Consider the following 23445-nt stretch of genomic DNA (forward strand, 5'->3'; position numbering starts at 1 on the left):
CCAAGATTAGTCGCAAGTTGTGGTAGGGGCAAATTGCAAGGGCTACAAGTTTTCTAGTGTTAAGAAACAATGCTTGTGGGTGCTCCTGGGTGGCTCAGTCTTGTTAAGCATCCATCCGTTGATTTGGGCTCAGGTCATGATCTCACAGTACATGAGATCAAGCCCCAAGTCGGGCTCTGTGCTGACAGCACAGAGCCTGCTTGGGATTCTCTCTCTCCTCTCTCTCCGCCTCTCCCCCTGCGTGGGCACTCTCTTATTCTCTCTCTCTTTCTCTCTCTCTGTCTCTTGTCTCTCTCTCTCATGTGTGCACACTCTATCTCTAAATAAATAAACATTAAAGAAACAAAACAATGTTTGTGGACCAGACTGATTCTCCCCCTTTCCCATGTCCTGTTATTGTCACTGTAGCCTGTAGCTTTCTTCATCCTCTGGCACCAAGTAGTCCAACCAAATGGCCAACCAAATGGCCAAGCAGTGGTTTGCTGGGAAGCCAGCCATTCCAGGAACTGGTGATGCATAGCCTTAGGACCTCAGCTAAATATGCACCCAGGAGTTTGGCTTTCAAAGCATTCCACTAAAAGACCTGTCAGAGCCATCATCTTATGCCATGAGGGATATATTACTATTTACTGTAGATTTTGTGTTTCCATGCTTACAAACAATTGGATTTATGTATTTATTACCCAAAGAATTTTTATCCTTGACCTTCCCATCATCCCCTTCTCTAGATGTGCAATTTCCAGTGTGAGAAAAATTTATATATGATACTTCTATAATTTTTATATTAAGTAAATTATTTATAGCAAAGCCAAAGAAAACAGGAGTGTTTGGGTATCTAATCACTGCAAACAGATGTAATGAAACGCATTTGCCTTATATAGCTCAAGCCACAGAAAGCAATAAGGATGAGTTTATAATTATTCCTGTATCATTGGAAATCAAGTAAGACAGAAGATCAGGGGGTTAAAGGGCTCTTCTGTAAATATCTGGTGGATTTTAGGAGTCTGCGTTTTCTTCCGATTTCAACCATTGGAATCAAAGCTTCCAGTAGAGTATTATAAATGCCAGAGGGACATTTGTAGACTCATTGACCATCTAGATAAAACAGGTATGATTGATATAGAACACCTAGACTTCATATCTTTTAGCAATTGCATAATACAATATGTTAAAAAAAAAAAGCCAGCCTTTGGGATGTGGTTGAGTACCATCACTGAACTGCAGCAGAATGGACTGAAAATGAGTTGTTCATTCTTCATTTGCATCCCTCAAGCCAGTATAGAAAACAGCTGGCCAGCTTAGTGGGTTGGTTACACACCCAAGGTGCTCACAGTCCACTGAAAGGTTTGGTGACCTTACACATGTGTATGCTCTCTGCAGGCCTACCCTAGGCCTTTAGAGGACAGTGTTCCTGGACTTTGGGGATACTAACCCCTCAAAAGTAATAGGACTCCCTTCTCATTTTGTCTAGGAGGTTCAATCCTTTATTTTCAGCTTACTTTGAGGTCAGTGCGAAGAAGGCTGATGAATCAGTATTTTATGATTGAATAAAATCATAAAATAATGAAATAGTGGATGCAGTACTATGGAGGCAGCCATAGTCCTTTGACATGTCTTACATTTGCATTCTGTGATGGCTTGTGCAAAATGTATTCTGCTTTCAGAATAGTTTTACAAATTTTATACCAGACCATAAACGGTAGAAGAAGCTTTTTTTTAAGGTGTAACATAAAAGTGAAATAAATATGAGTTGAAACTTTTTAAAAAGGAAACTGAATTTATAAATGGCTGTATTAAATATAGCACATTTCTTTTTTTTTTAAGCTTATTTATTTATTTTGAGAGGAGGGAGGGGCAGAGAGAGAGGGAGAGAGAGAAGCCCAAGCAGGTAGCACAGAGCCCAACATGGGGCCCGAACTCACAAACCATGAGCTTATGACCTGAGCTGAAATCAAGAGCCAGATGTCTAACCAACTGAGCCATCCAGGTGCCCCACCACATTTCTAGTATATTCAGTTACTATCCATTTGTACACAATTATCTTCTATTTTGATAGCTAATGAAGGTCTATTCAAGTAAGGAAGGACCATGTTTGACCTAGACAATGGATTTATTAGGATGTGTTCAGTTGTGCCTGCTTTCATGGGTTTCGTTCCACTTTTCCTCTTCACATCAAGCAGACAGGCCTCATCTCCTGTACCGCTTAGAAACATGCTGCTGTGATGAAATCGTGGAGTCCTTGTCCAAAGGCTTAAACCGATAACACTAACATGTTTATTCTAACCCCACGATGGTATTTGAGACCCTAATATCAAGAGTTGTTCAATTGGCCCTAAAATCCATCTGAAGCTCCCATTCTAAGAGACACCCTATAAAAGGAGGCATATGTCACTTCCAGGAAATAATAACCTGTGCTGCTTAAACTTCCAAATAGTGGGAAAGGGGGACAACTATGGCCACATAGCCCAAGGATATGGCCACCTTATTCTCAGACAAGAGTGGTTCCCTGAAGTGAAGAGGGGAAAATGACACAGAATGGCAGCTGGTAGCATTAAGTGTTTCTTTGCTTTCAGGAGGCATGAATCTTTAAGGGTAAAAATGGCCTTAAATCATCTAGTCTAAGCTTTAGAAGACCATGAGATAGAATGAAGGAACATAGAGAATAAACTCACAGTCATGGACTTAGGGGAGCTTTTTATGGTTTTATTAATTTTTATTTAACTTCTATCATGCTTCTATGGGTTTAAAGTGTTCTAAACACTTTACAAACGTTAACTCCTTAATCTTAATGGCAACCCTATAGGGTAGATACTAATATTATCTTCAGTCACTGATGAGGAAACTGAGATACAGAGAGGTTAAGTAAATGGAACAGAGTCACACAGCTGGCCAGTGGTGGAGCCAGGCTTTGAGTGCATCCTGTCTAATCTGTCCCAGTGTCTGCCCCCTAGTTAGTGGCATAGAAGGGCCAGAAGCCAACTCATCTCTTTGTTGCAATCCAATGACGAGGCAACAGTGGGTTGTTCTTAGGTCATACAAGCAAGGCAGGAACATTATATGAGCAGAGTTTCTCTTTTCATCAACTTCAACAAAAGATCATTAGGAGATGAGTGTTGAGGTCAAGAATTCTCTAGTCATCGGCTAAGCTTTGGAATGTGTTGTGTGACCATGCAGCCTGTCTTCTGTCAGGTGTTAAGGAGGAAATCAGATGGTTCAGAGAGGTGGCTTGGGATTTGAAGGAAGTAGGGATAACAAATAGTGTGCAAGTCTGAAGGATAAGCATCAGTTGTCGGTTTATTTATTTAGATTCTCTTGATTTCATTAGTATCTTTATATTCCCATGACCAATCAGCTAAGCTATCCCACTCAGAGCCTGTGAAAAGTTGGACCTTCAACCTCAGGGATTGCCCTGACAAGTTTTCTATTTCCCCAGTTTGTGGCTAAGATACCAATTATAAGATGCATTTCCTACCAACCTAGAGGCACTGGTTTTTACCTTTTCATTACTTCTTGAGACATTCTACTTTAATCTCAATTTGTTTCCTTAAACTATGTGCTTTTGGGTAGGAAGGAGACATTTAATTTTTCCACAGGAAAATTGTATGCTAGTGTACATAACGAAGCATCAAGAGGAATGCAAAAAGATAAGAATTCTTTTCTTTTTTTCCTTTCTTTTTTTTTTAAAAAAATCAAGATCTAATTGACATATAACATTATATTAGTTGCAGGTGTACAACATCATGATTCAGTATTTGTATCGTGAAATGATCACCATAATCAGTCTACCTAGCATCCATCATCACACATAAAAGGTTTTGTTTTCTTTCCCTGTGATGAGAACTTTTAAGATTTATTCTCTCAGCAACTTGCAAATATATAATACAGCATTATTCAGTATGGTCACCATGCTGTACATTATATCCCCATGACTTATTTATTTTATAATGGAAGTTTGTATCTTTTGAACCTTCACCCATTTTGTGTACCCTCCTTCCCCAGCTCTAGCAACCAACAATATGTTCTCTGTATCTGTGAGTTTGAAGTTTGTTTGGTTTTTTACTTAGATTCCTCATATTAAGTGAGGTCATATGGTCTTTGTCTTTCTCTGTCTGACTTATTTCATTTAGCATAATGCCCTCAAGGTTCATCCACCTTACTTTTTGTGGCTAAATAATATTGCAATGTATACATTTACCACATTTTCTTGTTATTTATTTATTTATTTATTTATTTATTTATTTATTTAAGAGAGAGTGGGGGAGGGGCAAAGGGGGGTGGGGAGAGAAGGAGAGGGAGGGAAGGAGGGAATCCCAAGCAGGCTTCATGTTCAGCACGGAGCCCAATATGGGGCTCAATCCCACAACCCTGGGATCATGACCTGAGCTGAAATCAAGAGTTGGATGCTCAACCGACTGAGCCACCCAGGAGCCCTGTACATTTACACATTTTTTTTTAAATCTATTCATCCTCTGATGGACACTTAGTTTGCCTCTATGTCTTGGGTATTATGAATACTGCTGCAATTAATACAGGAGTTTTAATATCTTTGTGAGTATTTTCATTTCTTTCAGATAAATACCCAGAAGTGGAATTTCTGGGTCATAGGGTAGTTCTGTTTTTAATTTTTTGAAGAACCTCCATACTGTTTTCCAGAGTGGCTGCACTAGTTTGCATTCCCACCAACAGTGCACAAGAGTTTCCTTTCTCCACATTCTCACCCAACACTCATTATCTCTTATCTTTTTGGTAATAACCATTGTAACAGGTGTGAGGTAGCATCTCATTATGGTTTTGATTTGCATTTCTCTGATAATGAGTGATGTTGAGCATCTTTTCATGTACCTGCCGACCATCTGTAGGTCCCGTTTGGAAAAAGGTCTATTCAGATCCTCTGCCCATTTTTTAATCAGATTGTTTGATTATTGTTTGATCAGATTGTTTAATCATTGAGTTCTGTGAGTCCTTTATATATTTTGGATATTAACCTCTCATCAGATACACGATTAGTAAATTTTTCTCCCACTTGGTAGATTGCCTTTTCATTTTGTTGATGATTTCCAGAAGATGAGAGGTTCCGTGCAGTGTTGGTGGGAGTAAATCAGGGTGCAATCTGGCAGTACCTAGTGAAGGTGGTGAGGTGTCTTCTCTAAAGCCCAGCCAGTCCACCTTGACATACATGCTCTGGATGCTGTAAAGTTGAGAGCAAGGTGTGTTCTCCTCAGTGTATGATCTGTACGTGGGAAAGGTTTGTCAGCCCTTTGTTTCCAGTCCACAGGGAGGTAAGTACAGAAAATGGGAATAAGCATTTAGAAGCTTTTATAGCAATCTGACACTTCCACCACATTGAAGAGTATGATTTTGTATTTTATAAAAGTATTGGTCTGAAACAGATTGGACATAAGAAAAGTAGATCCTTGACTCCCTGACCACGAGTAGTTTGGAAAGCACTGCCCTGGAGGAATTCTCACAAATCTACAGAGACCTGTACCGGACTGCTTAAAATGAGTGTGCATGTGTGAACATCCTCAGTATCCATCATTAGGAAAATGTGTTACAAGCTCTACAATATGTCCTGTGAAAGAATATTATTCAACAACTAAAATCAATGAACTAGATCTACATGACTGAACATGGATAAATCTCAGATAATTTTGAATTAATGAGTATGTTGAAAAATGACATATTAGGATAATGATATAAAGAACACTGGATTCCCATACAAAGTAAATGGCTAACTACATGGACGGGAAAGATGCACACCAACTTGAGAAGGGAAGGGAAAGTGGTGGGTGTGACTGAACGGGTGGAAAAAAATTTAAAAGCTTCAACTGTATGCACAGTATTTTATTTCTTTTTTTAAAAAGCTGAAGGAAATATGGCAAAACATATTTACATTTATTATACCTAGATGGTGGGTACCTGGGTGTTACATTTTTTCTACATTTTTATCTATCTTAAAAATGTCTCATAGTAAAATCAGCCTCAGAATGTGACTTTTTTCTGATCCAGAAAGCTAAGTTGAACATACTGGAACATCTGGGGAACTTGATTACGTACAATGCCCAGGGACACATTTGTTTTCCTTGTGACTTAAAACCAGATATTAGCCTTACAGACCCCTTCTATGCCGCAGGGCCGGAGAGGAAGCACTGGTTCAGAGTCCTGGGGCAGATGTAGAGATGCCTGACTTCTGGTCCTAGCTTTGTGATCAACTCATTTGCGACCGTGGATTTCTCATATTTAAACCTTCATTGCTTTATCTGTAAAATTAGACAGTTTTCAGCATTGCAATTGTATAACTTGTATAAATCATGTACAAATGTATATTTGAAATGTTAAATAGACATAGCAGCTTGACGTTCCTTTCACAATCATTATAGAGGCTAAAGGGATACATGGAGTGAATACAGATGTAGGAATAAGATGAATATACGTGCAGTGGAGTCAGATCAGCATTTAGGTCTTGCCTGTCTGCCACTTAACCAACTATGAGCCTTGGTTTCCTGAAAAACTCTGATTTTCTGTTTCCTATGACCAGAATCCTAATAAATAGCACCTCCCTTAGCTTGGAATGGTTCAATATAACAGCTGCATTGTTGCAGCTGTTACAAATCAGTCACTTAACTTTTGTGCCTGGAAAGGTACTAGAATAAAATCTCCATTGTCTGCTAATTGTAGACATCTTCCAAAGATGGGGTGAGCATAGCATGCCAATTATTCTTTAAAGCCGTAATAAAGTAAGTACAAATTTTCTAAATCGTGCCACATTCTTTTTTAAATTTTTTTACATGTTTATTTATTTTTGAGAGAGAAAGAGAGAGACAGAAAGTGAACGGGGGAGGGGCAGAGAGAGAGGGAGACACAGGATCTGAAATAGGTTCCAGGCTCTGAGCTGTCAGCAGAGAACACAATGTAGGACTTGAAGTCAGGAACTATGAGATCATGACCTGAGCTGAAGTCTCATGCTTAACCAACTGAGCCACCCAGGCGCCCGTGCCACATTCTTTATAATCATGCATTCAAAGTGATTTAGTAAAAATTCTCATCACACACACACACACACACACACACACACACACACACACACACAAAGGTAAGTATATGAGATGGTGGATGTTAACTAGACTTATTGTGGTCATTTCACAACAGATACAAGTATCAAGTCATTGATGTACGCTTTGGACTAATACCATGTTATATGTTAATGATATCAAAACCAGAAAATAAAAACAGGAACAAACAAGAAACAAAGTAATTTAGAAACGGCCCTGTCTCCATTCAGGACCCTAACAGTGAATTATGGATTGCTTCGGACACGTGACTTCTCTTGTGTGTGGGCTGTGATTGAATGGCCCTAATTGTTTACACAGAGTAAACTTGAAGCAACAAAAGTGAGAGTACACTTGATTGTTAACCTGGACTCTTGTGAGCATTTGTACAGAATGCACCAAGGCAGAGCCACAGGACAGTGGGGAAGGACAGTCCATCAAGATTTGCATTTATGAATCTCGAAGTCACGCTATGCTTTGCTATGGAACAGGGAAACTGGAGAGCTGCCTGCCCTGCCTAGTAACACAAGGCACGGTTAATGTGATTGGGCCTCTAGTTCTGCTGACACAGTATGTGCTGATTAAGTTTTTGAGGGCTTGGTTTCATAGAGCCATGTGCTATCACAGGGGTCTGGTGAATGAAAAGCTTTTGCAGCTTATCAGCAGAAAGATAACAGAAAGGCCTGGTTCCACTACCAGCCCTGGGGAGATGTTTATCACTCAGGCTTCTGAGAACAGGAGTTTGAGCCATACCAAACACTTCAGAAATAATGTCAACATACCCAGGACCACAGCCAGCAAGGAATTCCCTGAGATAAGATTACAACTTCGTCCTTAAAGGGACGCCAACCAAGTCAGCGGATCCCAAATGTTCCCTGAGCAGAGCAATCCTGTATATTATCCTTTATACCAGGGGACTTTAGGACCTCAATTTTTGTGCTACTAGATGCAAATGTTCAGGTGTTGCTTTCCAAAGTACACACAAAACTCTAGCAGCGTTGAAGAAGATCCCCACAGGGTCAAGATCCTGAGCTTGCAGCCCTCAAGGTCAGCCAGTTGTAGAAGCTGGAGACAGCTGTCTATTGGCAAAAAGGATTCATTCACCTTCTTATGGGATTTTGTTTCTTCTCTGTCGGCTACGTCTAGGCCAGAAGGCCTCTAAAGCCAGATTAGTCCTCCAGGCTGGGTCTAGGATGAAGTCGTTATAGGAAAAGATGATTCCGTCTTTGAGAGGAGTAGGTATAAAAAACCACTTCAGTCATTTGTTTCTATACCTAGTCATGTGTTTGGTTTAAATATCAGTATGCGAACTGGCACCACCGGGGCGGTGGGCCCATCAGGGGTCAAGGCAGAGCGGGTCAGGTATTCTCCCAAGACCATTTTTGCAGTGAGAAGCAGCAGCATGCAGAGAGGTGAGTTGTCTTTGATTTGTCATCCAGACACTTCTTGCTTTGGAGTGCCTCACATTCATTCCTCTGCACCCCTGTGCACAGCCCCAGTGTGGCCGTCTGGACTCTGACTCCTCCTTCCCAGGGCTATGCTGTCTATAGTTACCAGATGAATTAACAAGCAAAAAAACCCTTTTTATTGTGTCCTTTATAAACCCTTTTATTGTGTCTCATAGTAAAGGTCACACACTATTTGATTATTAAATGACCTCACTAATACTTTCTATCCAGTTTCTCCTTCTCCATCAAATCTTTATTTCATTCAGAGGATCTACTTATTTGGGCTGTGTTCACTTACTTTTCAATATTCGTACCTCTGTGCTTTTGTTCCTGCTGTCTCCCCCTTTTGAAATTCCTTCTCCCCTTCATTATGCCAATTCAGACCAATCCCGCCTACACTGATCTGACCTTCCTCTGAACTCTGCTAGCTTATCGCCTGAAGTCCATACCAGCCCTGTGGCAATTAATCACATACCACTTTGTGAATTTGTCTTTATTTTACATGCTCCGTCTTGCTCTTTCACTCTTCTTTCACACACTCTGTGTGTGTGTGTGTGTGTGTGTGTGTGTGTGTGTGTGTAGCTAGATAAGAGGTCTTTGAAAATAAAACCTACGTCTTATACGTCTTTAAAATACACTACCTAATAGGTGCTCCATGACATTGTTTTTGGTTGGTGATTCTTGCTTAGGATTTTAATTTTGTTTCAATGAAGGTAGGATTCTTTGTCTTCTCTTCAGTCCTATATCCACAGAACCTGGAGCAGTGCCTTGCACATTAAAAATTGATTGTCAGCTGTTACTACCCTCTAGAGACGGTTGCCTTGACCAGGGTCTGCAGCTGGCCTTGACATTCTGCCTTGTATCCTAGCTTCCTGAGGATGGAGTTGTCTTACTCCCAGGCCAGCCACCTCCCTTAACCACCTCTGACATGGCCATGTCTGTCTGTTCTTTCTCCTCAGATGCATACTCCCATTCCTCAAGTGAAAACGGAGGCAAGTCTGAGTCAGTGGCCAACCTGCAGTCTCAGCCCTCCCTGAACTCCATCCACAGCTCCCCCGGTCCCAAGCGTTCCACTAACACCCTTAAGAAGTGGCTGACGAGCCCCGTGCGCCGGCTCAACAGCGGGAAAGCAGATGGAAACATCAAGAAGCAGAAGAAAGTACGAGATGGCCGGAAGAGCTTCGACCTGGGATCTCCCAAGCCTGGGGATGAGACGACCCCTCAGGGAGACAGTGCAGATGAGGTACTTCCACGTGGCCCTGGAGCCTCCCTCAGGAGGGGGCTTCCGACATACATCCTTCCTGGAACTTTGTGAGGCATCCTTCCGTGGGTTCTGTAAACCAGCCAGTCCCTAGTCCCCAGGAGTTTGTGTTCTTGAGCCCAAGTGATCTGAGCTTTTGTACTAACAAGACCTTGCCAGTCTGATGTGTGACCAATTCAGAGACTGGCACGTAGAATTTCCAGCAGATAGCCAACATCTTGCCAGATTTGGAGATAGGGGCATGGGCCTAAAGGGAGTCATCTGGTCACCTAATCCCCTACCTCTACTAAGGACTATATCAAAACCTGCTAGTTGAGAATAAGAATAAAAGCTGAGAGATTATAGCTGTTTTCAAGTATCTAGAGCAGTGCCACATATGAAAGGGAGTGGACAACTCCATGTTGCTCCAGACGGGAGAATTATGAGTAACAGGTGAAGGTTTACAGAAGGCAAGGTTTCAGCTCAGAGAGTGACTTTAATGGGAGTCAACCAGTGATGAGGTAGGCTGTCATGAAAGCGAATGGACACCTGTGCTAGAAGGGGTGGGTACCACATGACCTCACAAAGCAGTCGGAGAGGTCCCTGTGTTAGCCCAGAGGTCAGACCAGGTGACCTCTGAAGTCCCTTTCAGAGCTGAGATTCTGTAATTAAAATACAGTGGGTATGTTTTAGTTGAGAGAATGAGAGCTATTTTTTTTTTTCTGGCAAACCCACTCTAGTCCCTGATGTGGCTAAGCAATTCTTCCTGCTGTGTAACCAGACTCTCTTTGTAATTTCATGCTATCTGCCCTTTCTCCTTCTGAGAATGACAGTAGAGCCTGGTGATATTCAGATTGTGGTTTAATAGTCCTTCAAAAGCTTAAAAAGTTAGGCTCTGACCACTCTCAGCTTTTTCTTTTCCTGGCTAATCAATGAGGTAGATGTTTCTCGTGTGTGTGTGTGTGTGTGTGTGTGTGTGTGTGTGTGTCCCTATTTGAACCTCACTGTCCTTTGAGATAAGAAGGTGTACCCATTCCACAGAGGAGGGCAGTGAGGCTGAAAAAATATGGATGTATTGAGAAAGGAGGTCTTACATGTTGCTTTTTTAAAAATTCTAAGTCCTGAACCATTGATATCTTTAACTATATAATACATATGACTGTATGACTAATACTGCTCTTTTGTTCTAGAAGAACAAGAAAGGATGGGGTGAAGATGAGCCAGATGAAGAGTCACACACCCCCCTCCCTCCACCTATGAAGATCTTTGACAATGACCCTACGCAGGACGAGATGGTAGGATTTCCTTACTTCCTGATCTGAAAGAACAATGTGTAATACATGCGATTTTGTTGTGTGTGTGCGGTGGGGGTAGTAATACTCTCTCTTCCTTGTTATCTCTCCGAATCCATGGTGATGTAGGTTCCCTCTGTATTTGGTAGGTGTCCCCGCCCCCAGCCCTGGAGGTCTGATTTCATTCTGAGCAGGGTAGGGGCATGCAGAAGTGGGAATCTCTCTGGTCTCTCCTCCTGTTGATGAAGGGTAATGACTCTGTCTTTGGAAGCTATAGATCCCAAAAGAAACTGTTTGTCTCAAAAGGAGTCTGAGGTGGTTCCAGGCCGTGATCACTTTGTTGCACCTGACTTCCGACCTCTGTTTTGGTTGATTGTTTTTCCCTATACTCAACTCTAAAATCCAAATAATGGTAACTTCCAGTCAGCCCGGTGGTATGAAAATTCCGCAAGTACCGCGTGAGGGATGGAGGCGCTGCTGAGGGGAGGCTGCCGGCAAAGGCGGGAGAGCCTAAGGTGCAGGCTGCCACATTCTTGGTGTTACAGAATTCCCTGAGTCCCAGCATGCATAGGCTCACATGCATAGGCTCACTTCGGTGTCCGAAGTGTGGATGTCTCCAAGGGCTCTAATCGCAGAGCGATCGCCCTGATGGCTCTAGAGCAGAGGCTCGGCTTGGATGTGCTTCCAAGCGTGCTGGCCGAGACGTGGGCTGCTCTAACTGCGTGCTCTGTCACTCATCTTGCTTGCAAACCATGCTTTCACCTCACTGGGTTTTTCCTGCCTTCTCTTAGTGTTGCTATCCTGTTGGGTTCGACAGGTTGGAGTGGTGGTTTCAGGTTTCAATGGTGCTTTACATTTCTTTTCAGAGTGGTTTGTGGTTGTGGTGGTGGTGGTGGTGGTGGTGGCCTAGCCATCCCTCCGGGGTCTCCTTGTATTGTCTACTGCCTTGCCTTGTAGTAGCACAGCCTCCCCTAAGGTGGTGAGCCCAGCCTGGGCAGGGAACACATCTTCACAACATCACCTGGGATACAATTCAGAAAGTACTGTTTGCCGATGCTTCAGTATTTCTGGTGCTGTCCCCATTCTTGTTTTAATTCCCTCTGCTTTGCATTTGGGTCATTATTAACCCACAGACATTAATTGAGGTCTTCCTGGGTGCCACGCTAGAGGGACAGATTCTAGGGACAGGATGATGACTGAGATGACTGAGATGCCCCCCTCTGTGGACTCAATCATGAGAGGTGCACAGTTGTGTGGCCCCTCCTAAGGTGACGTTGGTGGCCCTGACTCTTAACTTTTGGAAGGAAAAGTGTCAGGAAGCATGGCATGATGCCCATCCTAGATTCCCAGGGGCAGAAATGCCCGTGCTTCACACTGAGATCAGAATGAGAACCAACCTGCTGCGTTCCCAGAGGCCTATCCTTGTAAAATGTTCCACAAACAGTGACAGCGTATGTGGGGAGTGGGGAGGTCATGTGACTGTATCTGCCACCCCACACAGCACAGCGCTCCACACGGAGGTGCCAGCTTGCGTAAGATAAGTAAAGGTCACGAACCCTCTCCCTCAAATTCCCTCAAACACAGCTTGTTTTGGGAAAGAGGATGTTATGTTGTTTCTGGATAATCTTTAACTGAAAATGCAGACTTACCCCAAACATTCGTGTAGGCTTTTTGTTATCCGGAAAGAGGGCAGACACATTAGCCCTCCTCAGTCCTGCTTGTTTGATTCCCAGAAATTTGTTTCTCTGAAATATCTGCTAAGCCTCAGAACTTCTAGCAAATGGAGTTGAACTTACTAAGTAATTTTTACAACAGTCTATGAGGAATTTTTAAGTCTACCTATTGTAATGTTATCTGATCACCTTGATTCTCCATGTTTCCTTCTAATAACTGTTCATATGCATGTGTGTTTTATTTTTATCATTTTAATATGCACATCTTATGTTCAATGCTTTCCTTAGTATTTTTCTAAAATTGTGTTGATTTTACCTTCGTAAGTGTGATTTTTAATAGCTGGGGACAGTGTCACTTATTTGATGTGCCATAATTTGCTTGACCAGCCTGTTTTGGGATATCCTGGGGTGTTTTCAGTTTTTGCTCTCCTAGATAACACTGCTACAGATCATTTTGTACATACAGCATTTGTTCTTTTGACGTCTGTCCTTGGAATAAGTTCCCAGGGGTAGGATTACTAAATCAAAAATTTGATAGCTTGGATTTCCAAACAAACTTAACCTCCTTTCCTGCATTCTCCAGAAGAGGAAAAAGAGTGTTGTTCTATCTCCTTAATTACATTTATTTGGCTTTTTTCTTTTTACCCTATCTCCGAAGCAAAGACCTAAACTAACTTTTAAATTAGACAACAAGTAGCTTCCTTTTTGAAACTCTTCCCCCTAACTTAAGGGACAAACTTGAAGCCAGACCGTGGCCGGAACAGTCAGCTTTTTACCCTTGCAGTGATCAGTGTCAGACGCTGAAGGAACATGTGTCCCGGGCCCTCTGTTTTGCCTTCTGCTTTGCTCTGCCAGGGGGGAAAGCTCATACATGCATGCAGGGTCAACCATTTCTCCCCAGTTTCTTCTCAAGTAGGAGAAGAAAGACAAAAACCCCTGTCCCTCCATGAGCAGGATTCCCCAAACCAATGACAAAACAGCCACATAGACCAGTCCCTATTGCTGATACAGGGGGATGGGCAGCAGGCCCTTGGCTTGAACCTCCTTTACTGTGAACAGGATAGTCCTTGGTCACTTCAGCAAGACACACAGAACTCCTTGGTAAAATCATTTATTACATCCTGGTGTTCCAGTTAGGGGCCTTACCAGAAGCAGCTCTATGTGTGGTGTGTGTGTGTGTGTGTGTGTGCGTGTGTGTGTGTGTGTGAATGCATGTGCACACATGTGAGTGGGGAGGGGGTTTCTAGCTTCCTGGTCTTTAAGTGCTCTGCCCTTGAATTTTTGTTTGATACACACTGAAGATCTATATTTTAAATCTGTATTTAGCTAAAGCAAAAACAATTTCTTTGGATACATTTGAGGCTAGGTTTATGGACTCCTTTCATACCCTGGAACGGCAATGCGCAGCCCTTTAACAGCCAAAATTCTGTCTGTCCCTCTCTCCTGTTGCTGACAGTGGGTGCAGCCCTTACATTTGGCCCCCCAGGAACTCAGCAAACCCTGCCCTCAGCTGCTCCAGAAGCCTGCCTAAGGAGAGCCTAGTCCCATGCCTGCTTTGCTGCTGGCCAGAACTCCTGACAAGGGGACAGGCCCGCACTGCCTTCTATCTCCCTCTGTGATCTCTTCCCTCTAAACATAAAGCTTTGCTTCCCTTGCCTGCCTTGAGCTTTGGACTTGCTGTTTTGCTTCTTAATTGCTATTCCTCATTCCTTGCTAATCTGCTTTTCCTTTGCTGCTCAATGTCTTGCAGTCCTCCTCTTTGCTAGCAGCCCGGCAGGCTTCCACTGAAGTACCTTCTGCTGCAGACCTTGTCAGTGCAATAGAACAATTGGTCAAAAGCAAGCTGGTAAGTGGGGGTCCTGGAGGCAGTTCTGCGTGTGTGTTACCTCCATGTGGCTCCCAGGACCTGGCGTCTATGTGCCATGTCCTCCTTTGCGCCTATCCCCATTCCTCCTATAGGATTGTTTCTGGCTAATGGTTTCTAAAAACCTTTGCCCCAGAGCCTGTTTTTGTTTTTTGTTTTTTGTTTTTGGAATGGGCATAGGCAATTAACAGGCCCTTTGGGGATTGTGGCATTGATGAAAGGAAAAAAGTATCCAAGACAAAATAGCCTTCCTGTGAGACCAGTCCACTGGCCTACAGGGACGCGGCATTTGGACAGTGACTGATGTATGTCTGGTTAGCCCTGAAGCTAACTTGGCTGCTGAGACACAGAACATGGATTGGATCTTTGAAAGCACCAGGTAATTTTATTCGGGGACCCCAGACAATTTTCTAGCTTGCAGAGTCTGCAAGATTGCTAATTATAAAGGGGAATGGGCAAAAGGGTATGGATGCCTGAGCACAAGAGATCAGGGGTGTCGGTGCATACTCCATTCATGGGGGCAAACCAAACTTCTACCACTGAACACTAGCCTAGCTTGTGACTGTCTCAAGGGCCAATCGGACCACTGCAGAGAAGGGTTCTGGGTCTCGCTGCTGTAGGTTTTGGCACCACGATGGTGAAAGAGCTCGTGTTTGGATAATGCTGTTCCTCTACTCCATGTTGGTACACTGACCCGTACCCCTAAAGGATGACAATTTGAAGCATTTTCATTGCCTTCACTCTCATCCAGGTTTGGTGTTTCCTGCAACTCTCATTAGGATAATGACTGACTTCTGTCAGGCAGTCCTGCTAATCAGCACCATTTGCACCCTTCTCCCCTTGGCCCAGGAATTAGAGGAAAATGATAGATGCTGTGCCGATGACACTGCCTGATAATAATTCTGATTATAGTATCTCGCTTTTCAAATCTCGCAGCTTAGAGGGTACCCATGAAATTCAACACATGACTTTCTTCTTCTCCTTCTAAGTTGTCCTTCCTAACTTAGAGTAGTTCAGCTGATGTCTTTAGTAGCTGTGTCCAGCTCTTGAAAGTTGTCCATTTTCCCCACCACCCTCCCTGCCTCGCTGGTGGGATTTCAGCGCTCTCGTGGGCACTGCATTGGCTTCTTAAAGCTCGCCTCTCTGCCCACTGCCCGCTTGCTCTCCTTTCCTCCTCATACTGACCCACACACCCTCCTCGTTCTCCAAATACCATTACATTTTTTTTCCCCTTTTACCACCTGAGCCTGAGCCCTGACCTCATGCCTGGACTATTGCAGTACTTGTTGTTTGATCTTCCCCTGCCCCAGTCAGCCTCCCCCCACCCCTGGGGCCTCAGTCTCCTGGTGGGCCTTCTACTGCAATTACCCCCCCTCCTCAATGAAGGCTCCCTGCCTCCCTCTTGCCTACATGAGCAGTCCTCTCCAATGGGAGAAGTGCCTTTACGTACATGAGACACTTTACTGAGGTATACAGGAAGACAATTTCAGAATCTCTTCATCTCATTTAAAAATTATTTGGGGTGTATTTTATTACATACATAAGGATAACACAGCAGTCCAGAAATGTAATTTATAAATAGGTTACATGTTTTGGCAACGCATGACCAAAATTGTGTGTATTGATAGAGGTATACAATCAAAGATAAAAGATAAATATAGATAAAGTTCACACTTATCCTGTAGTCTAATGTTTGGTAGCCAGCCTACACCCACTTATTTATTCTGGTTGATGAACTCTGCTCCAACCGAATTGTTTCCCTCACTGTCCCCAAACATGCATTTGGCTTTCCTCTCTCCAAGTTTCTGTTCATACCACCACCCTACTTCTCTGGAATGTTCCCCCACTCGTTCTTGCTTTCTAAAGCATAACAGTCCTTCAAGGCCCCACTGGAATCTCATCTCTCCAAAAGGGCTTCCCTGACCAGCCCAGGCCAGATTTCCTCTGCAGCCCCATGGCAATCACTATGTAAGCCACGTGCTGCCGGGGACAGCTCTTAGATAGTTCCGTTGGGTTATTTGTTGAAGTGTCTTAATCTCTTCATTGCCTTCATCTTCACAGCTTCCATACCCAGCTAGATGATCAGTCATTTAGGACATTTTCTTCTCCTCCATTAACACACAGGAATCTTTCACACTCTCACTTTCATCAGTACACACTTGTTTCCAAAAGGTTATATTTTCCTATATTTTGGATTACCTGTATCCTGCTCTTTGTGCTCACCTTAGCACTGTTGGGAATCCCTGCAGACCTCTGGTTATGTAGTTGCCGTGTCTGGTGTTAAACAGGTAAGTGCAGATATTGAGAAGCCCCATAAGAGCAAGTCTCCCAGAAGAGAGGGAGCATAGGATGGAGTCGATCAGCCCCGTAACAGGCTTTCAGCAAATGTCTGTGAGACGAGTGGTTTTTTTGTGGTGCATTTCCCATAAGAAAAACTTTAACTTCCTTCTCCACCAATAATTACTTCTTGAGGACCTGTGGTGAACCCAGAATTAGAGAGATTTCTTTGGCCAAACATGTGAAACCAAGCCCATATCATGGAGAGGAATGAGGGAACGGTAATTTGGTTTCTCAGAATCTTCTCACCAAAATTTTGCCCTCTCCTTTGCCCTCTCCTCTGTTTTCTCTTTCTTCCCATCCTAGTACGCATCCACTGTGGGATAGCAGTGAAGCAACGGTGGGTGGTTGTCTCCCCTGCCACATTTGGAAATCCTGAGTTGCATTCTTACTTCTGAGACTTGTATTTTTATTCCTCATTAGCTCTTTAGCTTAAAAGAGGGTAGGATCTAGGAGCGCCTGGGTGGCTCAGCAGGTTAAGGGTCTGACTTCGGCTCAGGTCATGATTTTGCGGTTCGTGAGTTTGAGCCCCACGTCAGGCTCTGTGATGACAGCTCGGAACCTGGAGCCTGCTTCAGATTCTGGGTCTCTCTCTCTGTCTCTCTCTCTCTGTCTCTCTCTCTCTCTCTCTGCCGCTCCCCCCGCCTGTGCTCTGTCTCTCTCAAAAAATGAATTAATATTTAAAATTTTTTTAAAAAGAGGGTAGGATCCAGAACCTATGAAAGTTCTGGAGTTTTTATTTGACTGTAAGTTCAACAGTGTGACTGCTACCAAAATAGCTTGTGTGGTCATAGGCTAGGTTAACGAAAGTACAGTGTACAATCAAGGAAAGTAATAGCTCCATTGTAGTCAAAGTTGTTTAGCCCATACCGGTCATGAGTAGTGTGGGAGTCATGTATCAGACTCTGAATGCTGCATTCTGAAGTGTTCTTGAACTCAGTGAAAGGGCCCCAGAGGAGGTAACCAGTACCATGTGGTCCGTATCCTTTGAAGGAAAGTTGAAGACACTGGGTTAAGTATGGGGAGAAGTTAGGAGAGAGAAGGCTCATGAGAGCTATCCTGACATAATCGAGGACTGCTGTGGGAAAGAAGAGTTGGTGTCACTCTTTGTTGCTCCAGAGGGTGGAGCCTAGACCTGTGGGTAGAAGTTATCTTAGTTCAGTATAACATGAGCTAGTAAGTTCCTTTCCAGTGTACAGGCTGGAAATTTTACAGGAGCATCTAGTATACTTGGACTTTTATATCTAGGGCTTGGATTGTTTCTGCTTTCTTTTTCGGTTGCTCCAGAGGTAGCACCAAACTCTGCTCCACCCAAAAGTCCTGAGATCCCTTGTGTCTCTGAGTCCCAGAGCCGTCCTTGGTGCTTTATGGTCACATGGTCATGGCTGCACTGAGGCGGCTGCCCCAGAGGTACCATCTCCGCTGAGCGGCTGGTAGGAAACAAGGGTAGGTGTCCTCTAGCTCACCTGCAATGCAGATAAAGCCCTTGAAGCTCCCCCACAACCTCCTTTGGCAAGTCCCTCTGGACCTTAACGGACACTGGAGTTCTTCTCTGCCAGCCCTGGTCTTTAATCACTGTTTTTATTTACCAGCAGAAGACGCCCACCCACCTCTCCCCAAATAGAGCTAACACATTTTTTTCCACATTTTGTATTAAGGTATAGTCTCTAACTCCAAGCCAGGTACAAGGACTCCCCCCTTCTTTCCCTGTGTGATCTTTGTTTTTACTTTTTTAAGTAACCTATACCCCCAACATAAGGCTCAAACTGACGACCCTGAGACCAAGAGTCACATACATGCTCTACTGACTGAGCCAGCCAGGTGCCCCTCCCTGTGTGATTTTTAATAAAGCTTTTCCTAGATGTGTGGACTGGTGGTGGCAGTGGTGGGTGTGTAAGGAATCAGAGATCTAGCTGGTAGTCCTGCCTCTGCTACTTTACTGTGTAGCCTTGGGCAAGTTACTTAGTCTACTGGGACCTCTCTTTATCTCCTTTATCAGCAGTGAGGATTCTGTCCACCTGAATCTTAGCTCAAAAGAGATACCATGATGATTGAGTAGGTGTGAATGCGCTTTGTAAAATGATAAGTAAGCATCCTACAAATGTTAGCTCTTAGCCACCTCATCTGTACTCTGAATGGCAGGGAAAGGGAACAGTGTCATCCCTTATCTCCCACAGCCCTGTTCGAGTCATGGGAACATAGAATGTGTCAGCCAATAGATTGCTGGTTGGATGAAAGTTGCAGGGTGATAGCTTAACAATCTATATGACTTGGTTTTATCCCTCAAGCTTGAGGAACAAGAGCTTCCTGGCCATGTGAAAATGTGTCTTTGAACTTGGGTCTCTAAACAGCCACAGGATTTCACAACCTGCCTGAGATGAAAGATCAAGCCTCCTCCCTGAGCCCTTGTCCTCAGGTGGCATGTCACAATAGTTTATTGGGCTTGGGAAGGTACCAATGGCCCCTTGACTGATAATCCCCTGCCTTTGGGGGAGGGGCTGCCCGGGATTGAGCTCCTGTTCAGTCTGCCTGGTAGCCTGGCATCCTAGAATGTGTCTACCTGCTTCCACAAGACTTCCTGCCCTCTGATTCTCCTACTTTGATAGCATTCACCTCCCGAGGCCAGCCATGTGGGCCGAGAAACATGTCTAGGGCCAGGCCGCATCTGTGTGTGTGCTTTGCTCTCTTATTAGGTGAATCAGCCTGCTTTCTCAGTGGCAATCTAGTTAGCCAAGTTCAGAGCCCAGAGAAGAGGAAATAATGGCTGCATCACACCCATGGTGGAGGTGTGTGTTTTCAGGAACTGGGTTCCTCCGGCATCCCTTGATGGAAAAGTTTCAATTTCCACCCAAAAAAATTTTAAGGCAGTCACAAACCTGAAATGTCATTTGCCTGAAAAGTCCAGACTTTAGTATTTCTACTATACAGTTATCTTCCCCATCCCCACCCTTAATTTGTCTGGAAATGACTATGATCTAATACTTTTTGTCCAGAGAATGTTATACAAATTTTTAGAAAAGGGTGGGGCAAATAAGAGGTTGGTGTGCTGCCGGGTGCTGGACCAGCACCCTTTTCCTATTTTATCAGATGACCTTTGATCACTCCCCAAGATTCCCACAGTACATTCAATAAATTCTCGGAGTCCTACTGTGTGCCAGCTCTGAGATCAAGCATAGAATCTTCCATAATGAAGCTCACAGTCTAGGGTTAGTGCTCACAATGCTCTCCTGCCTGGACTGTTAGAACATTTCCTCCCTGATTTCAGTATGACATCTGTCTACATGACTATCAGACAGATTTTCTTTCTTTTTTTAAAAGAACTTTTTAATAGTTCTTTTTTTTTACTAATAAAATAAGAATATGCTTATTCAAGAAAAATTGGAATAATAACAAGAATATAAACACAAATTATATCTCTGATAATTATCATCTAGACATATTCAGTGCTAAATATTGATACATTTTCTCCTAGACCCTTTGAAAAATAATGTAGTTAATCAGAATACAGACAAATCCTTTTTTGCCTTACTGTCATATCAGGGACATTTTCCCAAGAGATGAAAAGCCCTTAGGAATATTAAGAGTGATCTTCCTGGAGCGCCTGGGTGGCTCAATCTGTTAAGCATCAGACTCTTGACTTCGGCTTAGGTCATGATTTCACAATTCCTAGGTTCCGGTCCTGCACTGGGCTCTGTGCTGTCAGCACAGAGCCTGCTTGGGATCCTCTGTCTCCCTGTCTCTCTGCCCCTCCCTGCTCACACTCTGTCTCTCTCTTCTCTCAAAATTGTTTGAATAAACATTTAAAAAAAATTAAAAACCGTTTTGTCATTCATTTTAGAAAGTACAGTCTCTACTTATTAATGCTACACATAAGGCTTTACACATATGATTTATCCCTGTGCACTTCCCCAGGGTTATCTACCTCACCCTTTACCTCTTCCTTCCCTAGCACTCACTCACCCCAACTCACACAACACACAATCACTTGCCACCAGCCCCCACATCTCGCCCTTTCATACCCCATATCCCATCTGTGTCAGGCTGCCTCCAGCTTCCCAGGCTGCCCTGGGAAGGTTCACAGCTTGATCCTTTACTCAGAGTGCTGCTCCCACCTGGGATGCTCTCCCATCAGTGTATTTATTTCTCAATACTCACTTCAAGCATTGCCTCTTCCATTAAGCCTTTCCCTTCCCTCTCCACCCCACCATAGAGCTGCCCACCCCCCTTTTCATCCTCCTTGATACCTTTTCCATCTAGAACAGCACCCAGGATAGGTAAGGTAGGAAGCCAAATCTTATTCATTTTCATTTCTGCAGTTACTTGGCAAATATTCAGCATGTAGTAGCTGTTCAATAAATATTTATTTGAGTACAAACAAATGATCAATTGCAGTTCTGTGTAATGAATGCTGTGCAGGGGATGTGTAAAGGGTGCTTAGAGGAGCCCAGACGAGGGGGGTTTTATGGGTGTGTGATCCACGATACAGCAGACAAGAAATGTGTTCATTTTTATTGTGGTGACAGCTCTCCTCTCTTCTTAATCTACTGCTTTGAATCCTATTTGCATTTCTGTTCCCTGACCTTGGACCAGCTAGAGGAACTTCTGTTGTTCTCTTCCTTGTATACTTTCTCCTTTGCCTCCTGAGACTGTTGTGGGCTGAGCCCCGGACAAGGCAGAAGTCTTCCCTGTGGCTACACAGCCCACTACTCATCAGACCTGTGCCTGCTTCCCACCAGAAGCAGCACAGGCACTTGCAGGTCGCCCCCAGCTGCCCTTGCCTGGGACCCAGGATCCCCACTGTAGCACAGGTAGCCAGGTCTCAGAGGGAATCATATTTGAATTATAAGCACTGATAGCTAACACCATTATTTGAGGCAGATTACCCAGACTACAGCTTGGCCAGACCCTTTATTTCTCTCTTCCTTTCTCACTGCCTCTGCTCTGCTCACCCTCTCGCAGAGAGACTTTCCCCAGAGATAATTTGGGCTTCTTTGCTCATAGAACAGGTCAGGCAGGAGGATATGGAACATATTTCCCCGTGTGACACTTTGGACTCCACAGATGTCCTTCATTCCACAAGGTTGAAAATGGCCCACACCAAGCGGGATGTTGCACAGGAGAACCTTGCAGGCAGAGATGTAAGTCTGTCTCCCCGGGCCTTGCAGTCAGCATCCTGCCAGCCAACAGGCTGCAGAACAAAGGTTGTAATAGGACAATGGGCCAAGGAGGAGGGGAAGTAAAAGGCATGTAATCAGATCAATCACCAGCTGGGTCCATCTGCCTGGGGAGCCTGTCTCTGGTGATGCCACCAGCAGACATGTCACATGTCTCAAAAAGCCTGCCTGTCCACTGGTTTGTCAGACCTCAGCACCAGACATTCTCATTTCCTTAATAACTGGTTACAGATCCTGAATCTATAAATTTTTCTAAACTCTCCTTGACCTTTCTGTATTTTTAGCCTATGCTGCTTCTAGGGATAACTTCCATGGTTGATTACTTGTCCTATAAAATAACTTGTCAAGTTAAAAGAAACTCTCTCTCTCTCTCTCTCTCAAACTTGAAGACACTATCTTCTTAATTCTGGTTTCTACTGTTGTTAACAAATTCATGCTTGGCCCTTGGTACACTTTGTTGGTTTCGGGGTGGGGTGAGGGGCAAGAAGGTTGACGTCTCTTCTCAGCTTTAAAATTTTCACCTTTAGGGGCACCTGGGTGGCTCAGTCAGTTAAGCGTCCGACTCTTGATTTCAGCTCAGGTCATGATCTCACGGTTCATGAGATAGAGCCCCACGTTGGGCTCTGTACTTACACCACAGAGCCTGCTTGGGATTCTCTCTCTCCCTCTCTCTGCTCCTCTTCTGCTCCTCTCTCTCCCTCCTCTTCTGCTCACACATATGCTCTCTCTCTCTCAAAAATAAAAATAAATATTTAAAAATTTCAGCTTTAAGTCTTAATATTCCCCACCTGTTCTCATATAATGACTGGCCCATTGGGCACCTCATTTGCTTTTTGTTTCATTCCCCTGGACTTCTCCTACTTTTCTTTGGCCTATCTTGAAATAGAGCAGCTGAGAGAATTTGGACAGATACTCTAAGTGCAGGTTGTTTAAGACCATGCTGAAGCCTTTTGTTTCTCCTACCTTTTTGGACACTTTTTGATTTTTGTGATTTTAACCTTAGGGCTGATGTTTTCAAAGACTACCAAAGTGAAGCCTTCCCTTTGAGCCTCAGAGGCTGTTGTAAATAGGCCCCTTGTATGGATAGTTTGGACTAGACTCCCATATTTGTTTTGGAGTTGCTCACCTTGACCTTCATCTCCAGTCTTACTGTTTATCCACATTGCTTCTGCCAGTTTCCATAATGAAGTGCTAAGCGTCACTGTGTGATCTTTCTTCAAGGACACCTGTAAAAATGCTAAGATCGGCCCCATTTTTGAGTATCCTTCTTGTTAACAGTTCCATCCAAGGACGAGGGTGAACATTTTTAATTTTTCAAGGGATCTACAACTTTTATCTCTGTCTATTCCGTAGAAGTCTGTAGAAAGG

At 43.7% G+C, this 23445-nt stretch overlaps 1 protein-coding gene across 11 annotated transcripts in view; it reads left to right on the top strand.

Annotated features, from left to right (window-relative positions):
• Nucleotides 1-23445, top strand: part of KALRN (kalirin RhoGEF kinase) — a 520685-nt gene that overhangs the window by 438362 nt on the left and 58878 nt on the right. For 6 of the 11 annotated variants that reach the window (XM_042998400.1, XM_042998401.1, XM_015544797.2 and 3 more), the window contains 3 exons: nt 9457-9740; nt 10928-11032; nt 14453-14548. In XM_042998400.1, the coding sequence (XP_042854334.1) occupies nt 9457-9740; nt 10928-11032; nt 14453-14548 (485 nt within the window). The remainder of the gene's footprint in view (nt 1-9456; nt 9741-10927; nt 11033-14452; nt 14549-23445) is intronic. The other 5 variants (XM_042998408.1, XM_042998410.1, XM_042998409.1 and 2 more) reach the window with 3 other exon arrangements.

This window comes from Panthera tigris, chromosome C2 (genome assembly GCF_018350195.1).
Source record: "Panthera tigris isolate Pti1 chromosome C2, P.tigris_Pti1_mat1.1, whole genome shotgun sequence".
Classification (NCBI taxonomy): Eukaryota; Metazoa; Chordata; class Mammalia; order Carnivora; family Felidae; genus Panthera; species Panthera tigris.